Genomic DNA, 18,616 nt, shown 5'->3' on the forward strand with positions numbered 1-18,616 from the left:
TTTGATCTTGAATAATCTTTTATGTAGATTGAAAAAAACATTTGTAACAACATTGTGATCTTAGTTTTCAAAAAATCCTAATTTTTAATATGAATAAAAAATTCATTGAAAAATTATTATTGCTTGAAGACTAATATTAAGATTGCAAAACAATGATGGTTAATATCCAATCAATTTAGGAGCTTTTTCCTCCAAGTAGGAAGTCAAGTTCTTTTTTAAATTATAAAACTTATTTTTAACTACTATATTGCAATATGTGCAAAATTTTAAGCACGATCAACAATTTAAATAATAATTATTGAGGTTTTAAGACTATCCAAGTATTAATTAGAATTGATTAAGTTTTGATAAGGATTTTATTAGAGTTTTTTAAGTTTTTCAAGAATTTTATTGAAATTTGGTTAAAGTGAGCTTAGTATTTACTAAGATTTGTTGAAGTTTTGTTAGGAGTATTGGGATTTATTTAGAATCTGTTTAGGATTTTCTTTAAGTTTAATTAGGATGATTTTAGGATTTTCTTAGTAATTCTTTAACATTTTTTTATAATTTCTTTAGATATTTTTAGAATATATATATATTCTTTAAAATTCATTTAGAGTTTTAAGGAATTTATTTAAGATTTGTTTCTTATTTGTTTTAATATATATTTTTATGCTTAGTTATAAATTTTTTAGGATTCTTTTAGTATTTCCTCAAAATTCTTTAGCATTTCATTGAAAATTCACTATAATTTTTCAGTTTTTATTAATTTCTTTTTATAATATCATTAAGATTATAATATTCTTTTTTTGTTGCAAATATATTTTACCTTCCAAGATAAGATTTTTAGTGTATTTCTAAGTTAGTTTTTATATTACACAACAATGTGACCTCTACACAACTTAAATTGACTAAAGAGTGTGCTTCTACATTCAAGGCCTATTTAAAAACCTAATATTCAACTCCAATATTAGCCCAAAAATTGAAAAAATAAAAAAATAAGTTTATTTTTGTTTTTGGTGGCCAAAAAAACAAAAAACAAAGATAATACCATTTTGAATTTAATTATTTTGTAGCCAATATCTATATCTATATATATATATATATATATAAAACATCTTACAAATTGTTTTTTCATAAAATATTTATTATCTCCTTATCAATCACCATCTTTTCCTAAAGCAAAGAAAAAAAGAAATGCTTAAAAGAAAGGAGCATATTACTATCTTGTTGTCTATAAGGAAGTCATGTAGAATGTAGCAATATCAATTAGAGAAGTAGCATTCAAAGTTTTCTAAAAATATTAGCTTTGCCATAATACTTAAATTATGTTGATGACATCTTAATAGTACTAGTCTATGTATCTACTAATTTTTTTAAATAAATAGAGATATAATTTTTTTTATTTTCTTACATTTTAATTTTTGATTAATTTTGAAGTAATGGACTAATTTTAGTTTTTTGTATTTGATATTTTTTTAGTAGCATCTAAAATTTTAATTATTTCATTAGATAAATTTGAATTCTACTTTCATTTTTTATTTTAAAAATATAATTAAGTAATTCAAAAGTTATAACTATCATGTACATAAAATATAATTAATTATTTTAATAATGTTATATTTTCTATAAAATATATTTTTTTACTAACCAAAATTACAAAAGCTTCATTTGTAATAGTAGTATTATACATTTGTATAGTATTTTTTAATAAAAATTATTAAAAAATAATATTTGAAAATTTGAGCACTTTCAGATCTAACCTACCATGAAAATATATTTCGAATCAAGAATTTCTTCTTAGTTATTGTATAAACCATCAATTTAAATAAAAATTAATTTTCAAAAAAAATATTTGATATTCAAATTAGCATCATTGAAATAAGTATTATTATAAGTAAATATTTTATTTCATTTTTTTTAAAATTATCTATTTAAAATTTTGACTAAAGGCCTTATAGTTATAATTTTTATATACTTTCAAAGATAAAAATAAAATTATACAAATATATGTAGTCAATATAAGGTTTATTATTGTGAATGTGTCAAGGAAATAAATCACAAAGAACCAAAGAAACAATACAATTTTGTGTTACTAGAAAAGAATAGATAATTACTCAAAGATGGTATAATATTAAGACTAAAATTTCTATTACCAAAGACAAAGAAATCTAAAAAAATCTTGAAACAAATAAATATATATATATATATATATATATATATATATATATATATATATATATATATAAATGAAGAAGGCTTTATTCTTCCTTCTATATCCATTATATAACTAAGAGCTACAGGTGACATTTTATAGGACCTCCGACACATGTCCAACTTGTGAGACATATATTTAACTTGTAAGAGAATTTTATTTATATGTGTATTACATGACCAATTTATTAGCTAAGTTTTTAACCTATCAATTATCTACAAACACGCATAAGATCAAATCCAAGTCTATAAAGCTTTTAAGAAGCTTTTCCATGAGATATTATGAAATCTACTCACTTTTATTTATTTTTTTAATCCAAGTAAATATATTTGAATTTTACCAAATTATAATATAATTCAATTTAAGAGCTATTATTTACAAATATGTTTTTAATTCAAATTAATTAAATTTCACCAAATTAATTATATTTCACTATTTATTTGAGAAAGAACCTATTATTCTTGAAGTTTTCTATTCCTATTATATTGATTTGAAGGCTCTGACAATTTCAATACTTTGTTTAGTAACTTTGTAAATGATAGCTCCTAAATTGAATTTGTTAGTTCTAATTTTTAATCTTTTTGGAACTCCAAATTTACAAAAATCACAAATAATGTTAGAATGAAATCTTTACTAATTTTTTTTTTATAGCAAAAAGTTGCTTGATTCTTTATCTTAGATTTGATAGATATTTTAAGTAAAAAATATGAATATTTTTTATTTTATTTTTAAGATTTTTGACTAGCTTCTATATATATTTATAAAAGTATGATATTAGATATCATATTTTGGCTAGCTATCATATTTTTATAAATATATAAGATACTCTAATCTATTTCATAATATTTTGAATCTAAGGCTTTTTTAATTACAAATTCTTCATTACTGTCTACTTCTAACATGAAGAAGTGGTATTTGTCTTCTTTCTAGTATATTCATTTTCTTATATTGCTTAAGAAGAGACACATGGATATTAAAATGGATCTGCATAGAGTATGATGAGTATAATTAATAAGCAACTAGATTAATCTATTCACAAATATAAAATGATTAAAGTCTATTGCAATCCAACTTTCACAAGGTCAACTAGTGATGATATTACAACAAAATATCCATACCTTATGGCCAACATGGAATTAGAATTATCCCTTAAAATAGACATATGCATTGAATTTTTGTTGTTCTTGAGCTCCTTTTAATTGTACATTCATTGTTGTGTATAGCTATATTAAATGATTTACAAAATCTTCTGTAATATAGTTGTCAATTTTTAAGAGATTAAAAGTATTATGTTGTGGATGATAACCATAATTAGATTAGAATGGCATTTGTTGATTAGAAGAACTTTCCATGTTATTATAAATAAAATGTGTTGATAACAAAAGAGTTGTATAATCATCTCCATGGTAGTTAATAATACATCTTAAATATTACTCTAAAATTTGATTCACCTATTTTGTTTTTTTATTAATTTAATAATAGAAAGACAAAGAGATTTTTATGTCAATCTTCTATATCTTAAAAAAGATTTTCTAGAAGCTTGATACAAATTGAGTCTATCTATTTAATATAATATCTTTAGATAATTCATGATAGTAATAAATATTATAAAGAGTAAATAAAGTTATTTTTTTTTACTTATGATACATTTTGTATATGATAAAAATATGCCATCTTGATGAAATAATCTATTATTACAAATATAGTGTCATAAAAGCTTATGATTGATACCATTTTTGAAATGAATGCATGTTTCTAAAAGAAATATTTAAGAAAAATTGATGCAATATAAGACTAATATAAAAGTGAAAGATGTCTTGAAAGCTTCAAGTGATATTATTGCTTCTTTATTCCACTTAAGTTTTTCAAATGAATAAATAGAAGTGTAGCTTGAAAAAATAAAATAAAATAATAAAGATTTTAAAATAATTGGAAAATTTTAAACAAATTGGATATTTTTTATTATTTTTTAAATCTTTTAGTCCACAATAATCTAAGCTTTTTTAAGATCCATCATGATGTATCTTAAGAAATCAACTTGAATTATGTAAAATACATAATTCTTTAATTTGGTATATATTCTTATATTTTTAAGTTTTTATAATATACAAAAAATATAAAATTTATGATTTTTTATATTCTTAAAATAGATTAAAATATTATTTAGATAATAGACAAAAAAATCATCATGAAGAAATTCTTAAAAAATGTCATTCATAAGATAATAAAAAGTACCTAGTACATATGTGAGTCAAACATGCATGATATTATATTCAAAATTTCTATTCTTAGTTTAAAATTCATTCTTCTATTAATTTTTTTTTTGACATAATATATTATACATTCTTTGTAGATCTATTTTTGCATAGATATTTACTTGATTTAATTGATTAAGAAGACCTAATACAAAGGTAGAATTATCTATTCTTAATGATGATGTTTTTGAGTCCTTAAAAATCTACATTTATTCATAATGATCTACCTTTTATATTGAAAAATAAGATGGGAATTCATATTGGAGATTTCAAATGGCTTATGAAGCTCTTAGTTAGGTTCTTATCAATATGTTCCTTCAATATAACAAATTAATTTTGTAATAAGTAATAGATTGATTTAAATGAGGATTAAATTCATTCTAAAAAATAAATTAAACAATTATTAAGAAAATGCTTTAAAATACATTTTTTTTCTAAAAAAAATATCTTAAAAATATTAATACTTACTTAAAATGCTACTTGATATCTTGCTAATTTTTAAAATAAGTAGAATTATTAGCAAAAAGTGACCTTTTTTTTTACAATTTGCTTGAAAGCTCTTGAATTTACTATTAAGAATTTAGTTATATTAGACTTATCACTTTTTATTTGAATAAAAAAATATATATTATATTATAATAAAAAAATATTATAAGAAATCTAAGAATATTTTCATAGATAGCATCTCTAAAAGATTAGAAACAATTATTTGTGACTTTTATATGAATAGTTTTAGTTTTTTATTAAAAATATTTTATGATTTTTAACAAAATCTTTGACTATAAAACAAGTTTAAGCTCTTGAATCCAACAAGACTAAGACTTTGGAATTTTTTGGTCCCAAATGAATACCTATTTTAAAACAAATTAAGAAATCTAAGGAGAAAATAAGACCTTTATTAGGTATTGCAAACGATTCTAATTACATGGTTCATATTATAGCTAAGTAAACTTATTTTCTAATATATTATCATTTTTGGCAACCATGTTCTTTATTTTGTAATTGTGTTGTTTTTTTTTTTGATAATATTAAATAGTATATTTAGATTTTCTATAATATAAGCACAATCTTTCTTTACAATATCAAATATTTTCTTACTTAATATAACATTTGAAATATTTTATATCAATTTGTATAGGTTCAAAACTTGATAGGTAAATTTCTAAAAAATTACAAATTATTATCATGACTTGACTTATTCTTCTTTTCTCAAATCTTTGTTCTTAATGTCTTTCAAAAATTCAATTATTATATGCAATAGCTTAAGCAATAAACAAATCCAATAAATTTTCTTTTGGCATTATTGACAATAATTCTTCAAATTATCTTTCAACCTATATCAAAATTGATTGATAAGGATTTTGTCATTTTAATCCATGTCACAAGCAAAGTATTGCAATTCAACAACATATATGGTGGCTAAACATGAACCTTATTGTAAAAATAGGAATTTGATTTCTATTATTTTTTTATCACTTTCTTTAAATATACTTGTAAATAATTTTAAGAAAAAATTTGGATCATAGAAGAATTTTAAATCATTTTTTATCAAAAATATAAATCAAATATTAGCACTTCTCGATATGAATGCTCTTGTAAATCCAACATGAGTAAATTCATTAATATATTAGAAAGAATACAAGTTTAGATAGAACTTGATTTATTGTAGAAATATTCAAAATTTTGATATTATTCCAAAATAATTTCCAACATATTAATCCTTGCCTCTTTTATACTTCTAGTAGCAAGACTATTTAGTTTTAATTGTGAGGGTGATCTACTTACTTCTCTCAACTACACAACTTTTTTGTATAGATATTAAACTTCATTGTTGATTTCTTCTATAAACTTAGGAATAATACTTCTATGGTTGATGTTGATAATACATGAAATTTCTACTCTAAGAATGTTGACAAGCTCATGAAGATTTACAATAATTATAATCTATTTTTACTTCCATTAAGTATAGCATCTATAATCTTTTTTTTATTTATATAATACATAACTTTAATAAATCCAAAAGTCAAATTAAATGAAGATAATCCACAAATTCTAATATCAAATAAAAATTTCTACTAAAAAAAGTAGTTTATTTTCTATAAAATAAAATAAAATATTAAAAAATTAAAAATAAATTAATTTAAAGATTTATTGTTTGCAAACTTTAAATATAAGAAAAAAATTAGGATAGCTCATTTACTTTTTAAATAAAATAAAAATAGAAAATTGACATTTTTACTAAACTATCATACACATGAATTGCAAAGAACCAAAGAATTAATATACTCTTATGTCACTAAAAAAGAGTAGATAATTACTCAAGATGGTATAATATTAAGACTAGAATATCTATTGCAAAAAACAAGAAATCCTAAAAATTCTTGAAACAAAAATAAGAATAAAAAAGACATTGAAAACAATGAAAAAAGCTTCAATCTTGCCTCTATATATATTATATAACTTGGAATTATGTGGCAATATTCTATAGGATCTCCAACTTATGTCTAACTTAAAAAACATGTATTTAACTTGCAAGATAAGTTTCTTACATGTGCACTTTATAGCCAACATGTACCACAAGTCACAAACATGTGCAATACATAATTAATCTGTTGGCCAAATTTTTAACCTATCAATTACCTACAAACATGTATAAAGTCCAATCTAAATCTATAATTCTTATAAAAAGCTTCTCTATAAGATATTATCAAATCCACTTATTTCTATCTACTTCTTTAATTTGGGTATATATATATATATATATATATATATATATATATATATATATATATGTATATATATATATAATAAAATAATATCATAAATAATCTTTAAATATATAACTAATAATAGAAAAAAATTTACCTTATTATTTTCACAATATCCATTTGATTTTTGATACAACTACTTTTTAGCATTACTTTTATTGGATTTCTTTTTTATTTTTAGAATAATTAAATGACTTTTGTTTTATTTTTAAATAATTAATGATCTTGTATAAAATGATATTATCAATATTAATGCAATCAATTAAATCAATAATATTATAGAAAAAAATTCCAACATTTAACAATAGAATTAATAAATATTAGAACTCTTAGCATTATTACTATCTATTCCTTAACTTCTTGCTTGTAACAATATCTTTTGTAGTTACAAATTTGCTCTACTTTTCTACAAATATTGTTTGTATGTATCATGTGAAATGTTTTGCAATCATGTATATGTTTATTTTCTTTTCTTTTTTTCTTTTTTATACTTATTTAGTTCAATTAAATCCATAATAATAATTAAATATCTATATTTTTCCTTATTATATTTTATTTATAGTTTCTTTTAGTAATTCTTGTCTTTAGTAATGCATATTTATAGCAATCTATTCTAAAATAAATACATAGTTCATTTTGCTTTCTTATTTGCACATTTTACATTATCTATTTTTATTCATAATTAATCAAATTAAATATATATATATATATATATATATATATGTATCATTAATTTATTAAACATGTTACAATAATATAAATTATTTATGGAACCCTATAATACTAATAATTATGTTTTGGTTCAATTTGAATAAAAAAAATAAAGCAAATATTTTTAATAAAAAAATATTTTAAATTATATATTATTTTGGTATTAAGGAGCTAATTTCATCTATTTACTATATATAAGTAGATGATAGATTAAAAACCACAAATAAAAATATATATCTTAGTAAACAAGGTGATTTTTTTATTATTTACTTATTATATATTTATTATGGATATCATTAATATTACAACAATTTTTTTTGATGCCGCCACTACTTGCCACCTACTCAATGTATATTTTTAATATTTTTTATTCCAATTTAAAAATATATAAAATAAATGCTTTGAAAGATATTAAACAAAGAAAATTTAATTGATTTGAAAGGCTTTGAACAAAGGTGGCATGTGATGGATGGAAGATTATAATAATTGTAGAAAAACTTGTAGAAATAATACCAATATTAATTTATTATATATTATGATTATTATTATTATTATTATTATTATTTAGGTCCTTGTATATATTTTGAAAAAAAATATTAATTAATTTTTTAATAAAAAAATTTAAAATCTTTTAAAAATCAAATAATAAATTTATTTAAAATTTGTAATTAAATATATTTTATTTATTAGTAGTTTTATATTATTTTTAATCTTTAATATCAAATATTAATTTATTTCCAAAATAGCTTTAAAAAATTATATATTTAGGTGAATAAAAAATTTAGATGTATTTTTTTTCCTCAAAGAGTGATTACATTAAATTTTATATTTTAGAAAAGTAATAAATAAGGAAATTGGTGTAAAGAAAGTCGATTTTTTAAAACACCATTTGCAAATAAAAAATAAATCTTTTAGAACATTGCATAAATCTTATTCTTTATAAAATATTTTCTATAAAAAATAAAAAATATCCATTTTATTTCTAAGATCTAAAAATTTAAATTTCTATTTTTAAATTATCATGTCTTAAAAAGGCAACTTATTATAAATTTCTTGCTTTAAAATCCTATAATATATATTTTAAATCATATTACTTAAACTTAAATTCTAGTAATTTTAGTTGATAGTGTTTCAAATTCTAAAAATTCTTAAAATCCAAATATAGAAATAAATTTCTATCTTATATAGATACTGTATGTTAATATAGCCCAATATAAAAATGTAATTTTTTTAATGATTAAAACACAATGTATTTTAAATTTATGAACAAATAGTTTATAACTTTAAATTAAAGGTGATTTACATGTAATCTAATTAATTTATATATATATATATATATATATATATATATATATATATGCATAAAAATTTAATAACAAACTATGGATATTAAAAACTTTTACTTCTATTTTAATAAATGATTCTATTTTTATCAATTTATTCATTAAAAAGAAATAAAAAAAAAACTTTGCATTGAGAGCTTAAATGTATTTTTAATTAAGAACAATGTAATCATATATATATATATATATATATATATATATATATATATTTAAAAAATTACACATCAAATGATTCTTTTGTATTAATAAACAACATTAAGTGTACTCTCTTAATTTGCCTCTTTCTAAACTCAAAACACTCTTAAATTTATATATACTGCTTCAGTAGAAAATATAATCATAGTTAAAGTGCAACATTGCCAAAATTGATAAATTGGCATATACAAATGTTAAATACTCATAAGGTACTACCTCCTCTAAATCATGCCATAAAAATATTTAATGACTTTGGAGCAATGAAAGTGGAAAATATCTAAACTTGAAAAGTTGATGCAGAAAAATGTATATGTTGGTTGTTAATATTTGTCCACAGTACGTTTATAAATAGAACTCCCTATATATTGTAAAGAACTGTTATAAAAAAAATTCCTCTGATTCTATTTAGATTGCCACTTTAAGATTCACTAATGGTTCTCTTCAATCCTGTAATTTTCCAAAAATGAGTGGATTCTTCTTTTACTTGCGATGGGCAATGAGTAACATATACATTTTCAAAGTTCTATGAGTTTTAACTTCTAAGCGCAATTGTAATGTATGTATGTATGTATGTATACACCTACATTAACAATTTGTTATTGATAACATTTTCTGGTCATTTTCAAACATCTACCAGTTTTATACAATATTATTTCTTGTGAATCTTTACAAAATATTGACATAAATTATTATTATTATTATTATGATTATTTGCATTATGAAAATAGTGTTTATGATATGAATTAATCATAACATATTTGTACAGGAAAACTGCATCAATAATCTAAATCTACAGTAACACTTAGATTCCGAAATTGACATTTTTAATGAGGTTGACAGGTTTATTAAATTATTTAAAATTCTTCACAATGTCATTTATTGTATATATATATATATATATATATATATATATATAATTCGCAGAAAAATAATTTCTATTTTCTAATTTGCGACATAGTATCAAATTTTAAAAACATCAAAATATGAATATTTAAAAAAAAATTATCATGTAATATTTTACATCATCAATTATTTATTATCTAATATTTTAAATTTTAGAATGTAATAAACGGATTACTTTTTTATATTATTCTTATGTTTTCATTGACATAATCAGAACTAATTAAAACCTATTTATGCATCATAACCGTTATTAAATGATTGAAGCACTAGCAAACTGTAAATTTTAAAACCAGGAATAAAAGGTCTAACAATTAAATCAAATGAAATAGAATAAAATGTTTAGAAATAAATATGAGGATAAACTTGGTGCCTCTGATTTCCAATTTAAATCTAATTTTGTTTTAATATCCTACTGTTCATTTATTTGAATGTGATGTGTGGTATTTCTAAATCCATTATTGAAATATAAATATGAAAAAATAAGTAATAATATGAGCATGCTTTATTTTTTATTTCTTCTTTGAAATTATGTCTTTTAAAAATCATTAAAAAATATTTATGTTTTATTATAATTTAAATTTCTTATAAAACTTTTTGAAATACACATGAGTACCTTACAAGATTATAATTTACAAAAATCACACATGTATATATATATATATATATATAGAGAGAGAGAGAGAGAGAGAGAGAGAGAATCACAAAGATAACTATTTTGAAAAAGCCATTTAATATCTGCTTTCAAACACATACAACCAAGAAAAGTGGAAACCATCATCTTGTTGATTTGTTCAGTTTGAATACTATATTTTTATCAAACTAGCTAACAGTCGGTATCAATACTCTAAAGAAAAAGGAAAAAAAAAAAAAAAAAAAAAAAAAAAAGAGGAATGCAAAAGGTTGAAACAAGAAATAAAATACAATAAAAATGTTTCATGATGAACGAAGAGAGCAACAAGTATTGACACGACCATTAATACACAAGTATGATGCTGTCTATGTGTTGTATTGTGAGGCGATTGACATGGAATAGTGGATAGAAGCGACACACAGTAACGGTGAACACATGATATTATTAATATTATTTCTAGTAACAGTTGTTTATGTTAAACAATAGGAGGAGGAATCCGAGAGAGAGAGAGACAGAGAGAGAAAAAAAAAGGGGGGTGTTGTTGGTGCGACCAGCTTCCATACGTATAAGTACTAAAGACGGTGCTAAAATCGTATACAACGACGACGACGACGACGATGAATGGAGGAGAGAGAGAGAGAGCATCATTTGCATCAGAACGGTAGGGAATGAGGCATCATCATCATCATCATCATCCATTATGTAGAGTGTGAGTGTGGATGGAGCTGCAATATATATCTATATATCTATATATAGACATATCCAGAATAATATATATACCTATATCCACAATAACAATAATAATCATAATATATGTCATGCCTTACGTGGAGGGGGGGGGGAGACGGCACACGAAGCGAAATGACAAAACAGAAGAAGAAGACAACGACGACGAAGACGATGACCACCAGAACCGGAATTGAATGCACAGCAGAGGAGAGAGAGAGAGAGAGAGAGAGAGAGAGAGTGGAAAAATGGGAAAGGGAAGGGACGAAGGGATGGATGGATATATATACATAATAACAAAAAATAGAGGAACGGGGGAGGAGGAAAAAGGAGAAAAGGGCAAAGGGGAGAAGAAGAGAATAGAGAAGAAGACGCAAATAAGGAAGGGAAGAAACGAAGGTGGAAAAGGAGGAGCGCGGAAGTAATAGTCGCAGTAGTAGTTGTAGTAGTAGTACTGCATTAGAGATAGAGAGAGAGAGAGAGGAAACGGGTGGGGGGGAGTACAGCTCAGCAGCCTTATCCGGATGCAGCGAAGCTCCAGCGCAGCAGCGCCCCACCCCCCCCCCCGAATCAGCGCAATGCCGGGTGGGGAGGATGCTGGGCCCGGCCTGGCGGGCCCCTCCGCCCCCCCAGCCCGCCTCTCATCTGTGTCTATCTCTCTGTCTGGCTCCTTGTTTCTCTCTCTCTCTCTCGCGCGCTGTCTGTCTCTTCCGGTTCCTTCGTATTCCTTCCCGATTCCTATTCCTTCCTATTTTCCTATTTTTCCTTCCTATTTTCCCTGCCTGCTGCTGCTATTCTCTTCTGTCTGTCTGTCTGTGTGTCCCATGGGGGTTGTTGTCTCTTGACACACCAGCACTCGTAGTAGCAGTCTATCTTCTTCTTCTTCTTCACAGCTCTCCCTCCCCACCCTCACACCCCACCCCTTCCCTCGTGCCTCGTTCAACGTCTGCCCTCGTCTGCCCAGCTCTGCCCCTGCCTCTTTCCGCTCCCCTCCCCGTTCTCTGTCAACTTGCTGGCCTGTGTCCTCCCTCCCTCGTGTCTCCATTCTTCTTCTTCATCTTCTTCTACTACTCGCTGTCTCTTTCTGTCTCTCTCCTTCATTACGACATTTTCGAGGGAGTTCCGCTCACCCCCCTGGGGTGTTTACTAGCGCATCTCGCTCTAACATTCATTCCAATTCGCTGCAACGCGCTTCTCGCGATCAAAGCTTTGAAGCCAACCGGACTTCCTTGGCTGGTTGCCGCATGGTTGTTGTGCAGTCGTCTTCGTGGGTACCTCTGTTGTCGACGATAGTTTTTTTTTTTTTTTTTTTTTTTTTTTTCCCCTCTAATTTTTCTTTAATTTTTTTCTCTCGGTTCTTTTAGCGCTTGTTGCTCGCTTTCCTCCCTGCCGCTGGTGAGGTTCCTCTAGGGTTTTCCATTTCCAAGGCCTCGTTTCTGCCGATCTGGCTTTTCTTAGTGAAAAAATTCAGTTCCGCCACCGCTGTGTCACATTTGGGGAAGTTGTTTGAAGTCTCCTGATTTAGGTTTTAGGGACAGATCCCTCCTGTTCAGTGGATTAGAGAATCTGGCCCCCTTCTTGTGCGCTGCGGTTATAGTGAAACAGGAGGATTGGCTGCTCAAGTACCTCATGGAGGGAGACGGGGTGCGTAGACCGCGTGTGCAAGTGGGTGAAATCTCGTGTTGGCGTTGTAGCTAGTAGTTGACATACGCTACCCAACTTTTGTAGGTTTTTACCTGAATCGTCTTGGATGAAGCGCAACGTACTTTCGTGTTCCCAGCTGTGTTGACGTGGACGGTGGTGCAAGTCGTGGAATTATCAATCCTACGCCGTCCTTGTGTGCTATACGTGTGTAGAGTGTGATGAAGCGTCGGTGAATTAGACAACGTATTGGAAGTATAACGATGGTTTCAAGGTCGTATAGTAATCTTCTGGATCTGAATGAGGATTCCACAATATCCAGTGATTCTTCCTTGGGCCTCACTCGATCGAGTGGTGGCCGCTCGTCGCGTGCGGCCATCACTGGTGGGCCGTCCGGCGGAACCAATCATGATGACGACAGGCCTGTCGGGCACCGCGATGGGATCTTCAACACTGAGTCATTCGGAATGTCGGACGAGAATCGCATGCTTGTTGTGGCGCACATGTTGCCGCTGAACGCTCATCCTCATCCGAGTGGAAACAGCTACATATTCGAGTGGGACAAAGACTCGCTGCTTTGGCAGCTTAAAGATGGATTACCGGCTGGAATGGAGGTTGTCTACGTAGGATGTTTGAAGGTGGAAATCGATGGACCCGATCAGGATGAGGTTGCTGCCACCCTTCTTGAGAATTTTAATTGCGTACCAGCTTTTCTTCCCGAAGAACTGAAATCCAAGTTTTATCACGGGTTTTGTAAGCAGACGTTGTGGCCCCTATTCCATTATCTTCTACCCCTTAGTCCTGAGCATGGAGGTCGATTCAATCGCATGTGGTGGCAAGCATATGTATCCGTCAACAAGATTTTTGCTGACAAGGTGATGGAGGTCATTAGTCCTGACGATGACTATGTGTGGGTGCATGATTACCACCTTATGGCTTTGCCTACCTTTTTACGTAAGCGATTCAACAAAGTGAAGCTTGGGTTCTTTTTGCACAGCCCGTTCCCTTCATCCGAGATTTATCGGACTCTGCCGGTGCGGGATGAGATACTGAGGGCTCTATTGAATGCTGACTTGATAGGGTTTCATACATTCGATTATGCGAGGCACTTTTTATCCTGTTGTAGTCGTATGCTGGGCCTGGAGTTCGTGTCCAAGAGGGGCAGTATTGGAGTAGAGTATTATGGCCGCTCAGTGGGTATTAAGATCATGCCCGTGGGCATCCACATGGGCCAGTTCGATGCGAGCCTGAAACTTGCCGATACGAAGTGGCGCATTGGGGAGATCCAGGAGAAATATAAGGGCAGGATTGTGCTTCTCGGTGTGGACGATATGGACATATTCAAAGGCATTGGGTTGAAGTTCTTGGCTATGGAAGAGCTCCTCAGGGTACATCCACAGTGGAGAGGACAGGTTGTCATGGTGCAGATTGCTAATCCTGCGAGGGGCAAAGGCAAGGATATCGAAGAGGCCAAGAATGAAGCTCATGCAATTGCTGATAGAGTCAACGAAGAGTATGGGTTTGAGAACTATCAGCCGATTGTCTTGGTGGAGACTCATGTGCCACTTTTTGAGCGGATTGCATATTACACAATCGCAGAGTGCTGCATTGTGACTGCAGTGCGTGATGGTCTGAATCTCATTCCGTATGAGTATATAGTGTGTAGGGAAGGCTCTCCTCGGCTGGCGGGATCGGAAAATCATCTTAACGACTCTTCGGCTAAGAAAAGCATGTTAATAGTGTCCGAGTTTATTGGATGCTCACCATCTTTGAGTGGTGCAATTCGGGTGAATCCATGGAACATTGAGATGGTTGCTGAGGCTATGAATGTTGCGATCACGACGAAAGATCAAGAGAAGCACCTGCGGCATGAGAAGCACTACAGATACGTGAGCACACACGACGTTGCATATTGGGCGAAAACCTATATCTCGGATTTGCAGAGAACTTGCAATGACAACTTTAAACGTCGGTGCTATGGAATAGGTTTTGGGCTAAGTTTCCGGGTTGTAGCCCTGGATCCTAGCTTCAAGAAGCTGCGCACTGAGCTCATTGTTTCCGCATACAAGAGGAGTGTCCGCAGAGCCTTACTTTTGGACTATGATGGTACAGTGATGCCTACATCACACAAAGAAAGCCCCAGCCCTGAAGTTTTGGATCTTTTGAATACACTTTGCAGCGACCCTAATAATGTGGTGTTCATCGTTAGTGGTCGTCAACGGTCGAAGCTTGCGGAATGGTTCAGTTCCTGTGAGAAACTAGGTCTTGCTGCTGAACATGGATACTTCTACAGGTGCAGATATACTCATTTCTCTGAATCAATTTATGCTTGCTCTTTTGGCCATTGTGTGGCATGCTTGAGGAAACACTGTCGGTTTTTGGTTTTTGTGAGGCTTTTCAGCGTCCGCGACTCGTTCTCTCCTAATCCGACTATCTGTTAACGACAATCTGAAATTCTTCATAGGTGGAGTCGGGATTCCGACTGGGCTACTTGCAGATTGCACAGTGTCTCAGAGTGGGACCGGTTGAATCTCGTAGAGCGTGAAGTGCCGATCATGAGCTTCGATTGGAAACTGGTTGTAAAGCCAGTCATGCAACTTTATACGGAGTCAACAGATGGATCTTACATTGAGGACAAAGAAAGTGCATTAGTGTGGAATCATCGATTTGCAGACTCTGACTTCGGAGCTTGGCAAGCCAAAGAGTTGCAAGATCATCTAGAAAGTGTATTGGCGAATGAACCAGTCACGGTAAAGAGTGGTGCGCACATTGTGGAGGTTACACCACAGGTACGCAGCAGAATTCAAGTGTAGGTCCTCTAATGATGAATCACGGAACATTGTTTGTGAGCTCTTTTTTCCGGATTTCAGTAATGGTTTTTGAGTGAGCACAAGATGGGTGCTTATGCATGTTATAGCGTTGATGAACTTGTTTCCATTTTGCATATCAGGGCGTGAGTAAGGGCGTTGTAGTGGAGAAGTTGCTCTATATGATGGAGAAGGAACATGGATCCTTGCCAGATATGGTGCTTTGTGTTGGTGATGATCGGTCAGACGAGGACATGTTTGAGAGTATCGAGTCTCTCATGGATCATGCTCCTTCTGCTGAGGTATTCGCATGCACTGTGGGTCAAAAACCCAGTAAAGCCAAGTACTATTTAGATGATGTAGTGGAGGTGATCAAGATGCTACAGGGGTTGGCAAATGCCTCAAGTAGGCCTTCTGCTTCGTCGCTTCCTCAGCTTTCCGATTTCTCATCCCTTCATATTTAGGTGAGTCCTATTGTTCAGGTTGCATTTGATGTGATGTGAACTCTATTGTAGCGTATCATCGAGATAAGTATTATGATTCTGTAGACCATGCGGTGGTAATGACCTTGGTGTTATAGGTCATAATGTTTGAGTTGAATACAGTATATATTAATTTGACAACGCAGTTTACCGATTTCAGTGGCAAGTAGTAGTCTCCGAGGGTCAATTCAAAGGGTCGATTCTTAAATTTGTTGGGGATTCTTGTGGGATTTTAACGTTTTCTAAATTTTCGCTGGAAACGATAAACTGCTCTTCAGGTCAAGCAGACGGGGAAGCGATGCTAATGTTTTTTTGATAATGAATGTTTCATGTATAGTTCTTTTTGTGGTAGTTGCAATTACTAACTTGATTTTAATTACTGTGTTGTTCTCATGTCCGCACTTTCCATCTTTCTATGTTATGCAGGTGGCTCTGTAGAAGCTGATAAGAGTAGGTATTAGATTTAAACAAGAAAACATCCTCTTTATAGATATCATGCAGTTATATGCTTCAGGTATGTCACATTTACTATCTGGTTTTGTTCCTTTTGGAAGTGTCTTCGCTGATTTACATTTAAAGTTATTTTTTTAGTTTATGGTATCACTTGTGCAGCGGTGTGTATATTTAAATTATATTTCAAATCAAACCGCTTTGTGTGAGGTCATATTTCTGTAACTTTTTTGATTAGTGGGTTGGTTATCGGTTTTGGTGTCAGTAGGTGGGAGCAGGAATGTAGCTGGTGCAGCGACAGCGGTGAGTGCAAGCTTATTAAAAAATGGCTGCTAAACGCTGCTATCAGTGCTGGAAACCAGGCCGTTGCTCAAGGATATGATTGATTGCAAATAGACAGATCGACCGAGTGATTCTTCGCACGAGAAGAATGACGTCGGTTTTCTACATTCATTGCCTTGTCTTAGGATGGTTAAGGATTCTGTTTCAGTGTTGGCTTTGTTACTCCGTCACCCCAACAATCTGTGCAGAGGCTTCTTTCAGAAGATTTTGGAAATATTGTTTGTTGCAAGTAGGTTTTTTTTTGTTCATAAACGCTTAGTCTCTGCTTTTATTTCAGCATGATCAACAAAGTAGATGAAATTTTTCGATGCTATACACTCCATTTCCTCAGCAAATCGGCTGTCTGTTCTGCAAATGCGGAGTTTTTACACCCAGCTGTATATGGCGGCTCATTATTGGAGTAAACAGTGCGCTAATAGTTTGAAACTTTGAAGGAAGATGGTATCCTGGAATGCTCTTTTGGGTTATGTATATTGGTATCGTCTTTTATGCGATGATTGTTCCGTTTTACCTGTTTTTCAACGGACAAAATCTGTAACTGTAAATGGGGAATAGAATGGTTGAAATTGTTTTTGACGAAGGGCCTCATTTTTCACTAATTCTGATCCTGCGTATTTTCAGACCTTTAAAAGTGAAGTCTCGATCGGTATTCCTGGAATACGCAAATAGTCTTGCTCTGGTATCTGAGGCCTTGATATTTCCTTTACTTTGTGCGTTCACAGTTCTTCACCTGACTCCAACGACCATGAAACAAGTAATTGTTTCCCAAAGTCTCATTATCTAAACATTATAATTTGAGAAATACAGAACAAGTTAGAGTGAGACTTTAATTCCAATTTGAGAGCCTCACTTACAGTGAATCGTGATTGAGTATGAAATTAGTAATCTTGATATTAATTAAGATCTACAATTAATGTATTGTTGTAAATATCAAATTTGAAAGTGAGTTAGTTTCTAAAATAAGTCATGATATAGCAATTAAAGTACAAGTATAGCAATACAAATGGGAGAGAGAAACTTGTGGATCAAATCACCTACCTCTCTTAGTTTTGCTCACATTTAAATTGCAAGGAATCAATATTATCTAAACAACAAATTCAACATTCACAAATGGTTTTTTGTATTTGGTTGAGAGCATGTGTATGGTAATTTACTCTAGCTATATAGT

The 18,616-nt window shown here is 29.8% G+C and overlaps 1 protein-coding gene across 2 annotated transcripts; it reads left to right on the plus strand.

The window, feature by feature from the left end:
* Window positions 1-12,410: 12,410 nt before the first annotated feature.
* Window positions 12,411-17,885, plus strand: LOC112288567 (alpha,alpha-trehalose-phosphate synthase [UDP-forming] 5). Of its 2 annotated transcripts, none has more exons than XM_024532854.3 (5): window positions 12,411-15,660; window positions 15,832-16,156; window positions 16,318-16,638; window positions 17,083-17,170; window positions 17,375-17,885. In XM_024532854.3, the coding sequence occupies exons 1-3, from the start codon at window positions 13,631-13,633 to the stop codon at window positions 16,636-16,638; spliced, it is 2,676 nt and encodes an 891-aa protein (XP_024388622.1). In that variant the 5' UTR covers window positions 12,411-13,630; the 3' UTR covers window positions 17,083-17,170; window positions 17,375-17,885. The 2 variants fall into 2 exon arrangements, with proteins under 2 accessions (XP_024388622.1, XP_024388623.1); XM_024532855.3 differs by having other exon boundaries at window positions 12,888-15,660; window positions 17,372-17,885.
* Window positions 17,886-18,616: the final 731 nt, after the last annotated feature.

This window comes from Physcomitrium patens, chromosome 11 (assembly GCF_059467195.1).
Source record: "Physcomitrium patens ecotype Gransden chromosome 11, ASM5946719v1, whole genome shotgun sequence".
Lineage (NCBI taxonomy): Eukaryota > Viridiplantae > Streptophyta > Bryopsida > Funariales > Funariaceae > Physcomitrium > Physcomitrium patens.